At 36.5% G+C, this 13,499-nt stretch overlaps 1 protein-coding gene across 1 annotated transcript in view; it reads left to right on the top strand.

The window, feature by feature from the left end:
- LOC129147080 (protocadherin-9-like) overlaps window positions 1–6,025 on the top strand; it is a 528,066-nt gene extending 522,041 nt beyond the window's left edge. Inside the window, exon 4 of the mRNA XM_054720289.1 lies at window positions 5,652–6,025. Within this exon, the coding sequence (XP_054576264.1) occupies window positions 5,652–6,025 (374 nt within the window). The remainder of the gene's footprint in view (window positions 1–5,651) is intronic.
- The last annotated feature ends 7,474 nt before the right edge of the window (window positions 6,026–13,499 follow it).

Below are 13,499 nucleotides of genomic sequence, written 5' to 3'. Positions count from 1 at the left end.
TTTAATGTGCTTTTGTTTTTGCTGTCAACATTTTAATGCAGAGACAGATGGCTTGTACAATTTTATCAGTACTTGTGTCTTTATACATTCAGAAATCAGCAATAATAACCAAACTCATGGATTGCAGATTGTGAAAGGAAAGAAATAATTTAGGTTTAGAAAAAAAAAATCATTAAATGTTTAAGTGTTAAAAAGAAAACATGATGGGGTATTAATTACTTTTAAGAGAGAGAAAACAAATTTATGTAATGCTAAAATTATTGATAAGCAGTTTGGAATCCTGATCTGAATTCTAAATAGATACTGTATGGTGTAGAACAAATAGGACATTGCAAAATATATGAAAAAAAGGGAGAAATAGGAAAAACACACACATGAGCATTCTCACATGCTTAAGGTCTCAAGATAATTATTAAAAATCTAGCACAGTCTCTGACACATGTGTTGCATGTTAGATATTCAATAAATATTTATTGAGAAAATGTACAAATGGAAAACAAATATAGTTATTTATCAGTATCATTACTTATAGTGAGAACATTAAAAATAATTATATGCTAAAGATAAAAAATAGGGTATTGCATATACATTTTGCAGTATTAGTCAGAATTTCCAGGTATTTGAAATTCTATGTATCTTATAAGAAATCATAGATTATTTTAATCATATTTTGGAAATTGACAATATTCAGTATCAATGCTTTTCTTTTTTAATCCTCACTCAAGTATATTTTTTCCATTGATTTTCAGATAGAGCAAAGGGAGGAAGGAGAGGGAAAGAGAGAGGCACATTGATGTGAGAGAGACACATAGATTGGTTGCCACCACTAGGGCTAGGGATTGAACCTGCAGACCTTTGGCCAGCGGGCTGATGCTCTAGCCACTCAGAAACACTAGCCAGACCTCAATATCAATGCTTTTTAAAGAATATTTTTATCCTTTAAAAAAGGCCTAAAATTTTCATTTATTGGTTCTAATAATGAGAGAAACCAATTGGAAACTATTCAGTGTTTAGCATGTTTCAGATTATAAACTTTTAAAGGACAGGAACTATTTTAGGGAACCAGTGGAATGACTATGCTCTTTTTAACAATTCTTCACCAAAAAAATATTTTTTTCTTGTTACTAATTCACAAACAGACATTATAGAAGACAACTTGCAAGTATTATTATTTCCCTAAATAAAACTCATTATTTTAAATTTTAATATCATGCAACTACTAGGAGTCATATGTAGGCCCAATTTTTTTTTAAAAAAAGAAACTTTTCTCTGTTTAATGTTATGTCCCAAAATAAAAATTTACCAAAGTATAATGCAGAATATATTTTTTAATAATACAACTCACATTTTCAATTAGCTTACTGATTTTTTTTAAACTTTTTAAAAAGATACACTGTTGTCCCAGGTCTGAGGCCCTGGCAAGAGGTTGGCCAGTTTTCTTACTTGAGTAAGTCCATACCTCACCAACTCCTGTCCAAAGCTCTCAAACTCCTAGGTCCCTATGCACCCACCATGATTGTCCAGAGGTCAGGTACCAGATGACTTGGGACAGCCCTTAAGCGCTGTAGTCTGAGAAATTACTAAAATTAGTCAATTCACAGAGAGCCCTAGGAACCTAGCTAACCCAACCCTACTTGTCATACAGAAGCTGCCCGTACAAGTCCACCTTGCTGTTATGCTCTTCCTGGTACAGCCACCTATGTAGCACGGCCTGGGGCCCTTTCCTCCTCTGGAATCTAAAGACTTCTGGCTTTCATCTGAGTGTCCTTGTGTCCTGCCTGCCTTTTGATGGACATTTAAATCTTATACAGCAATCGGGTACCTAAAAGACTTACCTAAGAATCTACCAAACTTTTAGAAACTTATTTATAGACTTTATCAAAAGTACCCAAATTTATTTACATAAATGAATCATAATAAGTTCAATGTTCAAAGAGCAATTAATATTATTTAATGGACAGAAGCTCAATTTTTGCAAGTTGATGATTTTGAATAGTACACAGAAATTTTAACCATTCATGTTTTAAATTGTCAATTATCTATAAGAACTTTTAGAAAACAGTAGACATGAAATAGCTTGGAACAAACAAAGACCATCTGTTACCTGGCATAGGGACATGCCTCCCTAAATCTGTTAACTGCTTCCCATTCCTTCCCAATGACACCCTTTTTTCCCCTTTCAGTTCACTACTTTTAAAGCAATTATTTGTTTCCCAGGATAGCCCTAACGCTCCATGAGGATAGTGTTGACATCTGTTTTATTCACTGTTATATATTTGATGCCTGTCACAGTGTCAGATATAGTACATGCTCAGTAAATATTCATAGAATAAATAAAAGTTACCGGTTCTAAAAATAAAAACATATACACGTTGTTAAATTGTGTATTCAGTGCTGAAGACTTAGGGTCCACATGTACTTATAAGGGTACAAACATTATTCTCAATCATTGGGTAATATTTCTTAATTTAATAAGAGGGCAATGGCAATGCATGTTGGATAAGGCTATATTAAAAATAATTTCACATATTCACTATCCTGTCTTTTTTTATGAACTCAGTTAAAATTTGATTCTATCAGCTGAAAAGTTATTTTTCCTCCCTTTACAGATATTAACAAGAAAATAAATAGTTATTAGGGTTCTAGAAAAGTAAAGATTAAGATTTGGCCTCAATATATGTTGTACATCAAATTGGTGATTAACTACGTTATCTCCACTAATGTCTAGAAAGGAGTGAATATATTTAACAGAGAAGTTAAATACTTATTTTATTAATGTCACAAAGTATTGCTAGGCAGAGATGTGTTGTTAAGGAAGCTGTTGGTTTGATATTTGTGAAATCAGCATCTATTATAATTATATAAGATCTGCTTTTAAGGGGACGATGTCTGTAATAATTTTTCAGTACATTCTCAATCTCATAAGATTTTAATTGACAACATTATTCGTAGACCATTATTATTGCTTTGGAATCAGAAGACTGATAAGTCATTTTTTTTTCCATTAATGGATTTTAAATCCAGTCAGGAGAGAAAAAAATAAAAACAGGTATTCGTAAATGTACAGAACCTCTCTTCCCTAAAAGAGGAAATGTCATTAAGCTAAGAGCTGAGGGAGCTCAAATAGGAAATTTGTTATTCATCAATGAGGGAAGATCTGTGGAAATCCTCCAGGTACAGATGAGACAAGAATTGGTAGAGTTTGGAAGCTTGTGCGGTATGTGGGAAACAAGTTGACCCTTGAAAGAGGAAGTAATTAAATGAAAACAGGCCAGGTGAAAAGCATCTTCTAAGCCTGTGATCCTAATGTGAGGAGGGTGGATTGGTTGGGGAAACTCTGTTAGCTCTGTTGGATAGAGTCACTGAGCACACAAAAGCAAACCTAAAAGGGAGAAATTGGATCAAACTTTTAAAATGTAGGCAGAATTCAGAGGTCAAAGAAAGGCTCATAGAGAAGTTTCAATTAAATGTCCCAGGAAGTAAGTAATCATTGGAGATTTATGAGAGAAATAGTTTTAAGTAATAAACATGTATTTAAACAAAATAAAACTGTTTGCTTTTGAGGGAATGGGAATACCAGTCAGATGGGAAGGAATTTTAAGATTGTTCTACAGAGCATATCTTAGATTTGAAAAATGACTAAAATTTGAGTGTGTAGGCAAGTATATTTTAGCCACTTTTTCTTTTTTCACATCCAATATCCATTCTGATGTCCCCTGTGTTTTGTGATCTCAGGTATTTGCTATGAACTATTGCCTAACTCAGTAGGTGTCGTTTAACATGCAAGAAAGAACTAAATATTATTAAAACAAGTAGTTGATAATATAATAAAACCCCTACAATTATAGGGCACTTAAAAAACAGTAGTAGTGCTACCATGAGTTTTAGCAAAAATCTACATTTCAATTCTTCAGTTATTTTAATTGTTCATTAGGCAACCTTTCTAGTATGTAGTCTACGTTTTCTTCTACATTTTTATTCTGATGACTCTGCTTTTCAAATTGCTTTATGCCTCAGGCATTCTTACCTATCCACTTAACCTCATTCGTAAAATCAATTCCTAATTTCCAAGCTATCACTTATCACTTGACTGTTTAATCAAGGGAGAAAAAAAACAACAACAAAAAAAACAGCGTTTTCCTTAACTATCTGGCTGTTGTTATTCATTAAATGGGCTGATATCATTGCACAATCACAGAAGAGTTTACTTTTGAAATCACAGTCAAAATGTCTGTTCTACATTGCCTGCTAGAAAAAAATAAATAAATAAAGTAGAAATATCTATGATAACTTTTAACCCTGAATATTAGACTCCATGTGATACAATTTGCAACTTAGATATAGTTTTGTACATTACAAATCTTGAAAATAGGTTAACTCAGAAGGAAGCAAATGCTGGCTTCAGAATCAAATGACTTCTTATTTATTTGAATTTCAGAATGCTTTCATTGACCAGGTATGCCTTTAGCAATAACTATAGTGAAAGTATTCTTTAAGATAATCATTGATTTTTTTAAATGTTGCAAAATTATTTTCATGTGATTTCATATATAAAAACAAATATTCATATGGAAAACATTATATATAGCCATTTAGAATATTTATTTATTTAGAGTATTTTTAATAATACATTTTAAGTAGTGCCTTTTCATTTTGTTTTCATGGAGTTGTATTACTTACATATTCTTCAACATTGCACATAAAAATTTCTATTTTTCATAATCTATCATACCTATGAGCTTTATGTTAAGAATTAGGAGATAAATCTGTAATAATGCATATGACACATAAAGACTTGATCAGAAATCATATATCAAGGTGTTATGCAAAGTGCTGAGGTCCCAGAAAACCTCACAGTATTGTTTGTGGATTCCAAAGAAATAACCCGGAGACTGGCTGTGAAAGACATGGGGATATTAGGACTTGCGTGTGCACCATGGATGGCTGGCCTGTGAAGTTCACCGCAGCACCTGCTGCCACCAGTGAAGTTGTCCTGCTCAGGCCCATCTGGGCAGCCCACCAATGCTATTGTTTAACTGCCGCCTAGACCCAGACTTTCCCAAGACAAAGTTTTATAGCGTACAGAAGACAGAGAAACACGTGGAATGCAGGGGGAGGAGTATGTGCAGGTGTGCAAATTGTGTAAAATCAAAACATTAGCTGTTTACAATCCAGGCTCACAGTTTCTCTGTGGCCTTTCTTAGACCAAGTTGCTGGCCAGGTTCCTAAAGTATCACATCCACTTAAGATGGCCTTCCCTATATTCCCACAGAGTGGGAGGGGGAATCGGAGCATGAAAAGGGGCCCATGTTCCCATTTACCATACACATGGGTGTATCTGTTTGCCCATATCTGTCTGTGTACCTATGTGTCTATTGCCTATGTTTCTGTCTTTTTTTTTTTTTTCTTCTGGATATAAACAAAGGCTTAATGAAGAAAAGATAATTCTTTCCTCACTAACAAGAAACTTGATTCCTTCTATGTTATTCTTAAATCAATAGAGACAAAAAAAGAATCTTTGAATTGTTTAACTTAATATACTTTTCATGAGAAATGAGATGGCCAATGCACTTTTTCTCTAGTCACTAATTTTAAATGAAAAATTCTAACGCTTTTCTTCTCTTATTTTCTCTGTCTCTTGTCCTCTGCAGATGGGCCTCTGGGCCCCCGAGGATTAGCTGAAGCTACAGAGATGTGCACTCAGGAGTGCTTGGTTTTGGGTCACTCTGATAATTGCTGGATGCCTCCTGGCTTAGGTCCATATCAACACCCCAAATCTCCTCTCTCAACTTTTGCACCCCAGAAAGAATGGGTCAAGAAGGACAAGCTTGTGAATGGGCACACCCTTACCAGAGCCTGGAAAGAAGACAGCAACAGGAACCAGTTCAACGACCGGAAGCAGTTCGGCTCCAATGAAGGCCATTTCAACAGTGGCAGCCACATGACAGACATTCCTCTGGCCAATCTGAAGTCTTATAAGCAGCCAGGAGGTGCTATGGAGAGTCCGAAGGAACACCAACTCTAAAAAAACAAAATTAAAAAAAAAGGCTGTATGGGACCTAATAACTTTAATCTAAATAGACATGCTAATACTGTGTGTGTCAGAGCTTTATGTATTCAATAGATCTCTACAACTATGCCCCTTGTAGCAGGGATATTCATAACTTTGTGTTAGCACCATGGAGGATACAATGTTTTGCAGCATAAGAGAGAAGATAGTTCTATTAGCCATGTGATCTTGTTTACTAGAATTGGTTAAACTCTCCAGAGATCTCTCCATTGTGCAAATATTCTGTTTTTCTTTCATTGCATTTTATTTTGACCCTGGACTGCTGCTATGAACAATAGAATGTGCATTTGGAGAGTAAGAAAGTTCCATGGATTAGAATGACTGACAAATATATCCAGTTAGAGAATTGTGCTCTTTTTGTCATTGATTTGTGCTGGGACTGCTATACTTGACATTATACTTCAAATAAAACTTAAAAAGATAAGCATTAAACCTATTGTGCTGTTAACAACGTTAGTGGACACTTGTAAGTCAGTGTTAAAGTATTTGTAAATAGAAGCAAGTTATTATTAACAACTTTTGTGTACTTATAATGTTCACCTAAAAAAATGTGTAGCATAATTCTGTGTTTTATGGTTGCTTCTTTCCTTTTTTTTTTTTTTTTTTTTCATTTGCCTCTGTCATTATTTTGTTGTTTCATTTAGTGAGGTGTTTCTGCGTTAGTAGTCTGTCTTGACACACATTGTTCCAAGGATCTCAAACACTTGCTTTTTGAAAAAGGTTCTGGAATCTTGCTTCTTTTATGATAGCTTATAATGCCGAGATTCTGTATAACATAAAGCTCAAAAGTAAAAACTTTATATAAAAATGATTTCTGTAAAAGCTTGGAAATTCAGAACCTATTTTCTTTACATTCTTATTTTCAAAGTAGGCAAAAGCAAATCACTTAATTAGTAGTATTAAGTGAAAGAGTTATTGTTCAGAAAGTGATATAATATCCTGTACTTGTCACTCATGAAAAACTAATATATCGAAATTAGCATCTATTAAAAAAATTACTATTTGAAAATAGTTTAAATTGGGCAAATGTGTGTCTACAAGTTTGTTGAAATGGCAGAGTTTGTGTTGATCCTCATATACAATAATGTTGTTGTAACACAAGTGTTAGACCATAGCCACAAAATATTTAATGTGTTGTGCCTTCATGATGTAACAGAACATTCTCCAGGTAGGCTAGTTGGGGGAAATAAAGGGATAAATCTCTAATTATTGCTGTTTAACTGTTTGTTATCATAATTGGTCAATGCCTGGCAGGTACCAGCATCTCGTCACTTAGGTCAAACCAACAGAGTGACAACTACCAGTAATGTTAATAAGATCTCAGTTGCACGTGCAAACAAATCCAAATTTGAACATTCTTAGGAGGTTTTTGTTAAGGCATGACAGATGATTTAAACAAATAAATAGCATGCAACAAATTGTCTTTATTGAAAGAAGTGAAAGTTATCTTAATGCCACGGTTCAACATCAGTTTAAACGTGAAAAAATAAAATAAAATAAAAAAGGTTTGCTAATCTGATAGTTAATTTGTTACCAAAAATAAAATTACTTTGTAAATAGCAATTCACATTTTTTCACAGTATAATGGAAAATAATGGGTAGGGGTGCATTGCTTATTGCAGTACATTTTTGTGGGTTTGTGAGGGGTGTTTGATGACTTTGACAGAATAAATATCTAAACAATTATCCTTGTTACTGCTTTGCCAGTTCTACGTTATTTACAATTATTCAGCTCTTGCAATAAACGTTCTGAATTCCTGATTGGAGTGTGTTAATTCTTGGTCAACATCCAAAGTGACGATTCCTACACTAATTGTTGGATAAAGAGATGTTGATAAAACTTAACTTTTAATTAGAAATCAAGAAAGATATGTTAGAGGTTTAATACCGTTGTTCTGAAAATATGGTTCCAAGTGATAGTAAAATTCCCTTAATAATCTATGAAATCATTATCTAGGGAAATTCGTGGAGAAAACTGGTTTACTTTCTAGTCAAGATTCATACATATTTCATCAAAGTGAAATCCCAAGTCAGAAACTGGGAAGGTAGCATTGGTTAGTTAGTGAGCTTACCTTCTTGACTCAGTCTTTTCAATAAGATTTTATGAAAAAAGCTCTCACATATTTTATTGTAGACCATGGCAGAAGAGGACCACTCTGGGATTAGGGCCTTAAAACAAAGGCCAAAAGTTCATCTATATTTCTTTCAGGTCAGGAAAATTAGCACAGAAAGCTTTCAAGACTAATAAGACACACTAACACATATACTATGCATTTCTATTGACCATAGAGCAACTGGATCAATGTTCACTCATGTTAGGGCTTTAGGGTCAATAAGCAGGCCTGACTCTTCCTCTAGACCTGTTTTTTTTGTGTGTTTTTTAATATATTTTTTATTGATTTCATTGAGGAAGGGAGAGGGAGAGAGAGATAAAAGCATCAATGATTAGAGAGAATCATTGATCGGCTGCCTCTTGCACACCCTATACTGGATATCAAGCCTGCAAGCTGGGTATGTGCCCTGACTGGCAATCTAACCGTGACCGCCTGGTTCATAGGTTGAAGCTCAACCCCTGAGCTATGTTGGGCCTCTAGAGCTTTTAGGAGAGTTGGGAAATAAGAGACAAGAGATGAAGAATAGAGGTAAAGATATTTGCTTGACCCGTGGCTATAAGTGAAACCTTAACCCTTCTAAGTCAGACTTGTTCATTATTCTGAGGCACACCGATGGCGACACCCTCATTTCCTTCCCAGGGGCAGAGCCTACCCCAGGACACAGAGAATGAATGTGTCCTGAAAACAGAACTCACTCTGGGGGGAAAAACAAAAAGAATCTGTGCTGGCACAGTTTGTTCATTTTTTACCCAATGAGACAAGTTACTCCCCTTTGCCTTGAAGAATAAAGGATGAAAGAAACAAAAATAATTTCTCTCATACATTTTCCTACCCATAGGAAATGCAATAACAATGCCCTCCTTTTTATGAAACAAACAAACAAAAACACACAGAATTGTAGAAAAGAAACTCCAATCTCCACCGTATTTCTTCTAATGAATACAATATTTAGTCTTATCAAGACATTCAGTTGTATGTTCTGTGAAATTTTAAGATTGATAACAGCACAAACGAAATAAATAATTTACTCATTAAGTAAATAAAATAAGGCATTCATAGTGATTATTTCTTAAATATCACCCACATAGTTTTATTGTGCAGACACTGAATATTATGAAACATTTTCCTGGAAATCAAAGCCATGTACATTTCCTGGTAAAGCACACCTATATGAAATGTATAAAAATAATGGTTCTTAGAGTGATTATCAAATACTACAATGCTATATACTAACATATTTCCTAAGGCAGGTATAGAAATAAACTTTATAAAGCTGAATATGACCAATTTGAATGAGCATTTCTATATATAGGTGAAATAAAATATACATTAAAATAATGGTCATTCATTAATAGACTGAATAGTCATTTTGCTGCTGCACTGATGCTATTCAGAATAGAGTGGTGTTCCCAAACTCCCATCATTCTTTATCTAAAGCTACAAATGCAGCTGAGGCCCAGAAGCCATTCAAGTATTTATTGAACTCTCTTGGCCGGAAGCCAGGAATGGCTAATTATTAGTAGTGAGGAGTTTTGGCAGCTAGGGATGAAAGGGATGCCTTGTCAGTTTTAATCCTAATGTGAATGCCAGGGTGTTAGTTTGTAAGAGAGCAAACCAAACTATGAAAAGGAGGAGTGGTGTGGCCAGCCTAAAAATGCTTCATTGTTCTGCTTTGTTTTAAATAAAGCTGATCTTCTCTTCCTAAAGGATGCTCCTTCATTGGTTCTTTTGAAAGAGATTGCTTTCAAATTCTCCCAGTGTCCTTAAAGGCACAGTGATCACATAATGAATTCTCTGTATACTAGTACTGTTCTTCCTCTTTCACAACCATGAATCTGGATTTTAGTAGATACCAACTAGGCTTTTCACTGTTGAAAAAATATAAAATTATTCTCTTAGAACTAAAATGTCTTTATAAAGTATATACTATTAAACATGACTATCATAATGTTAATCACACTAGTTCATTCAAGCTATAAATTACAAACTGTGATATGTGATCACTGCTGTCATAGACTATTGTTTCTTCTTTGACACTCACAGTCTGCTGCAGTCACCCCAGTGCTTTGCATCCCCACCAGACACTACTGTGGCCATCAGTCTATGGGAAATGTTAACGTTATAGCAACTCTCATTTTAAACCTCATCTTATTTCTACCACAAACTAGTTTTAGACTACTTTCCTCCCACTCCCACAAAAAAATCTTATATCTCAGAAAAATAAAACTGACAGAAAAATTACAAAAAACAAAACAGAAAATTGAGACAAAAGGAATGTGCATCCATATTTTATATTTTTTCATAAATTCATGTCACCAATTCTGTATCCTTTCCAAGAATAGGCCATATATTTGTCTATGAGATTACTGGGAACATAAACAAAAACAAAGAAGAACACTTCATTTATCAGTAAATTTAGTAACTTGGTTTTTATATTTCAGTATATCATATTCTCCCATTATGATTTTCTCCCAAGTCTGATAACAAGTGAACAATATGATTAAATATGCTGATATTTCTACATTTAACATTGTTTTAAGTAATAGCTTGTGTAAATCATGAATCACACTATATAACATATATAAAATTCAATATAAAGTTATGTTTTCTTGACTTATAATATTTTTAATTGTTAAATTATACATCACTTAAGTAACCTTGCTTACAAGTTCCACTCTTTGGAAAAAAATCATAATAATGGCATCTAGGCTGATCCTCATACCACTCATCACCGAGTTCTCTATAATAATTTAATTCTCCTCTTTACACTATAGAAAAGACTGTTTTTCTTATAAAAGTCTAAAGTTTTAAGAGGAGGAAATAATTTCCTCAGCTGCCACAGCCAAGGGCACCATAATCCTTATACAACATATCTCAGCTCAATGACATGTTCTCATTCCCTAGCCTCTCCCCCTTGTTTAAAGCATCCCTGATAAAATCCTATTCAGAATTTAAAAGACCCGTGTCCATGGATATAGCAGAGGTTACAAAAGATTGTTAAAATCTTTACTGCCCAGAGCATGTGGGTTAGATAGCCTTTAGTTAAGTTTCATAATATGACAATGGATGTACAGTATTTTAGAACTATTTCCCTTTGGTTGGGATTGTCCCAAACAGCAGTGGGAGTAGTAGTGGCTTTAATCAGGGTCCATAAATCTTTGGAGTAACTGAAAGAGAGGTCTGACACATTATGAAACAGAATATAATTTCCTGGAAAAGTCTATCCAGCTGCACAATTGTCAGACTGAAACTTAAATATGTGGGAAATTTATTTGTGGTCCTTTGTTTTTCTACAGACTATAAATACCCTTCATGAGGCTTTGTCTTATTTATTCATTAATAATTATAATTGTACTAGAGGCCCGGTGCATGAATTCATGCACCAGTGGGGTCCCTCGGCCTGGCCTGCAGGACTGGGCCGAAACCAGATCTCCAACATCCCCTGAGGGGTCCCAGATTGCAAGGGCACAGGCCAGGCCAAGGGGAGGGACTGCAGGAGAGCTCCAAGGCATGTCCAGCCCATCTCACCCAGTCCCAAGATTGGTGGGACACCAGTAGCAAGTCGGAGCATCTGCCCTCTGGGGTCAGTGCACATCATAGCGAGTAGTTGAGTGGCCTTAGCATATCTATATAATAAAGAGCCAGGGTTGTAATGACCATTACAACCGAAGGCTCCACCAGACCGGAAGTCAGTGATGGGTTGCCGTGGCGACCCAGCACTTACTGGGGCCACTGCAGGCACCCCAATCCAGCACTGACTGCCTTAAGGGGCTGCGGATTAGGCCCAGAGAGAGGCCTGCAGAGAGAGAGGCAGGGTATGATCTGTAGCCTCTGTGGCAGCCAGAATTTGCCTCTCTTTCTCTCTTGGCCTGGCCTACAGTCGCATCTCCATTTCTCTCCAGGCCTCCACCAGGGCTGCTGATCAGCCCTGACTTTCTGATCAGGCCCTGTTGATAGGCCCAGAGATGCTGACTGGCATAGAAACTGACTAATCAGAACCAAATTGGCCATCAGAGGAGGGCAGTTGGGGGCGAGATCAGGCCAGCAGGGGAGAGCAGTTAGGGGCAAGATCAGGCTGGCAGGGGTGGGTCGTTGGGAGTGAGATCAGGCTGGCAGGGGAGGGCAGTTGGGGCAACCAGGCTGGCAGGGGAGGGCAGTTGGGGGTGAGATCAGGACAGCAGGGGAGGGCAGTTAGGGGTGATCAGGCAGACAGAGGCAGTTAGGGGTGATCAGGCAGGCAGGCAGAGAGGTTAGGGGGATCAGGCAGGCAGGCAGAGGCAGTTAGGGGCGATCAGGCAGTCAGGCAGAGAGGTTAGGGGTGATCAGGCAGGCAGGCAGAGGGGTTAGGGGCAACCAGGCAGGCAGGTAGGTGAGTGGTTAGGAGCCAGTGGTCCCACATTGTTAGAGGGATGTCCGACCGCCAGTTTAGGCCCAATCCCACCGGCAGTCGGACATCCCCCGAGGGGTCCTCGATTGGTGTGGGTGCAGGCTGGGCTGAGGGAACCGCCCCCTCTCTGTGCATGAATTTTGTGCACCGGGCTTCTAGTCATTAGCATGTTATGTTCTGATTGGTTGAATGGCCAACTGGTTAACCGGACACTTAGCATATTAGGCTTTTATTATATTGGATTTATATGGCACTTATTCTGCTCAACATAGTTCTAAGGATTTACATACATGAACATTAAATTTTCTCATACACTTTTTTTGCTTAGTATATGCTGTTTGTATCACCATATTACAAATGAGGGAACTGAGATACAGGGACCTTAATTGAATCTACTCTAGGTCCTGGAGCAAGCTAGCCGCAGTGCCAATATGTTGGTCTGACTGTAGAATCTGGGCTTTTAACTGCTATGCAACATGACCTCCTTATGAAAGATTCCAGTACTTTTTGATTCTGAGAATGAATCATAAACTGCCTTTAAAACACACACACAAAAGCAATAAAATGATATATTAACTTGTTCTGAAATAAATATACCCCTTTCCACTTAGAGTTTGTTTTACCCAATGGATGACATATTTATATGTTGGTTTAAATATTTTATTTATTAAATGTGTAACAATTGTGCTATTGAGCCTTGTGACAAAATACCCACAGTCTTAAGTGATACACAGGTTTAGAGTGAATACAGCCTAAACTGCGTCACTGGGAAATCCAGCCAAGGTCCCTGCGGCTAGATAAAGCCGCTGAATTCCTTTTCCGTTCCCTGCGTGTAGTTATTCACAGGTTACACCTTTTTACATAGCACTTGCCTTCTGTTTCCTACCTTGGAAAATCAGGTGAGGAACAAAGTGAGCTGCATATCAGG

The sequence above is a fragment of the Eptesicus fuscus genome, chromosome 8 (genome assembly GCF_027574615.1).
Source record: "Eptesicus fuscus isolate TK198812 chromosome 8, DD_ASM_mEF_20220401, whole genome shotgun sequence".
Taxonomy (NCBI): Eukaryota; Metazoa; Chordata; class Mammalia; order Chiroptera; family Vespertilionidae; genus Eptesicus; species Eptesicus fuscus.
Note: the sequence above shows the minus strand (reverse complement) of the source record. Positions and strands in the feature narration are given on the sequence as shown.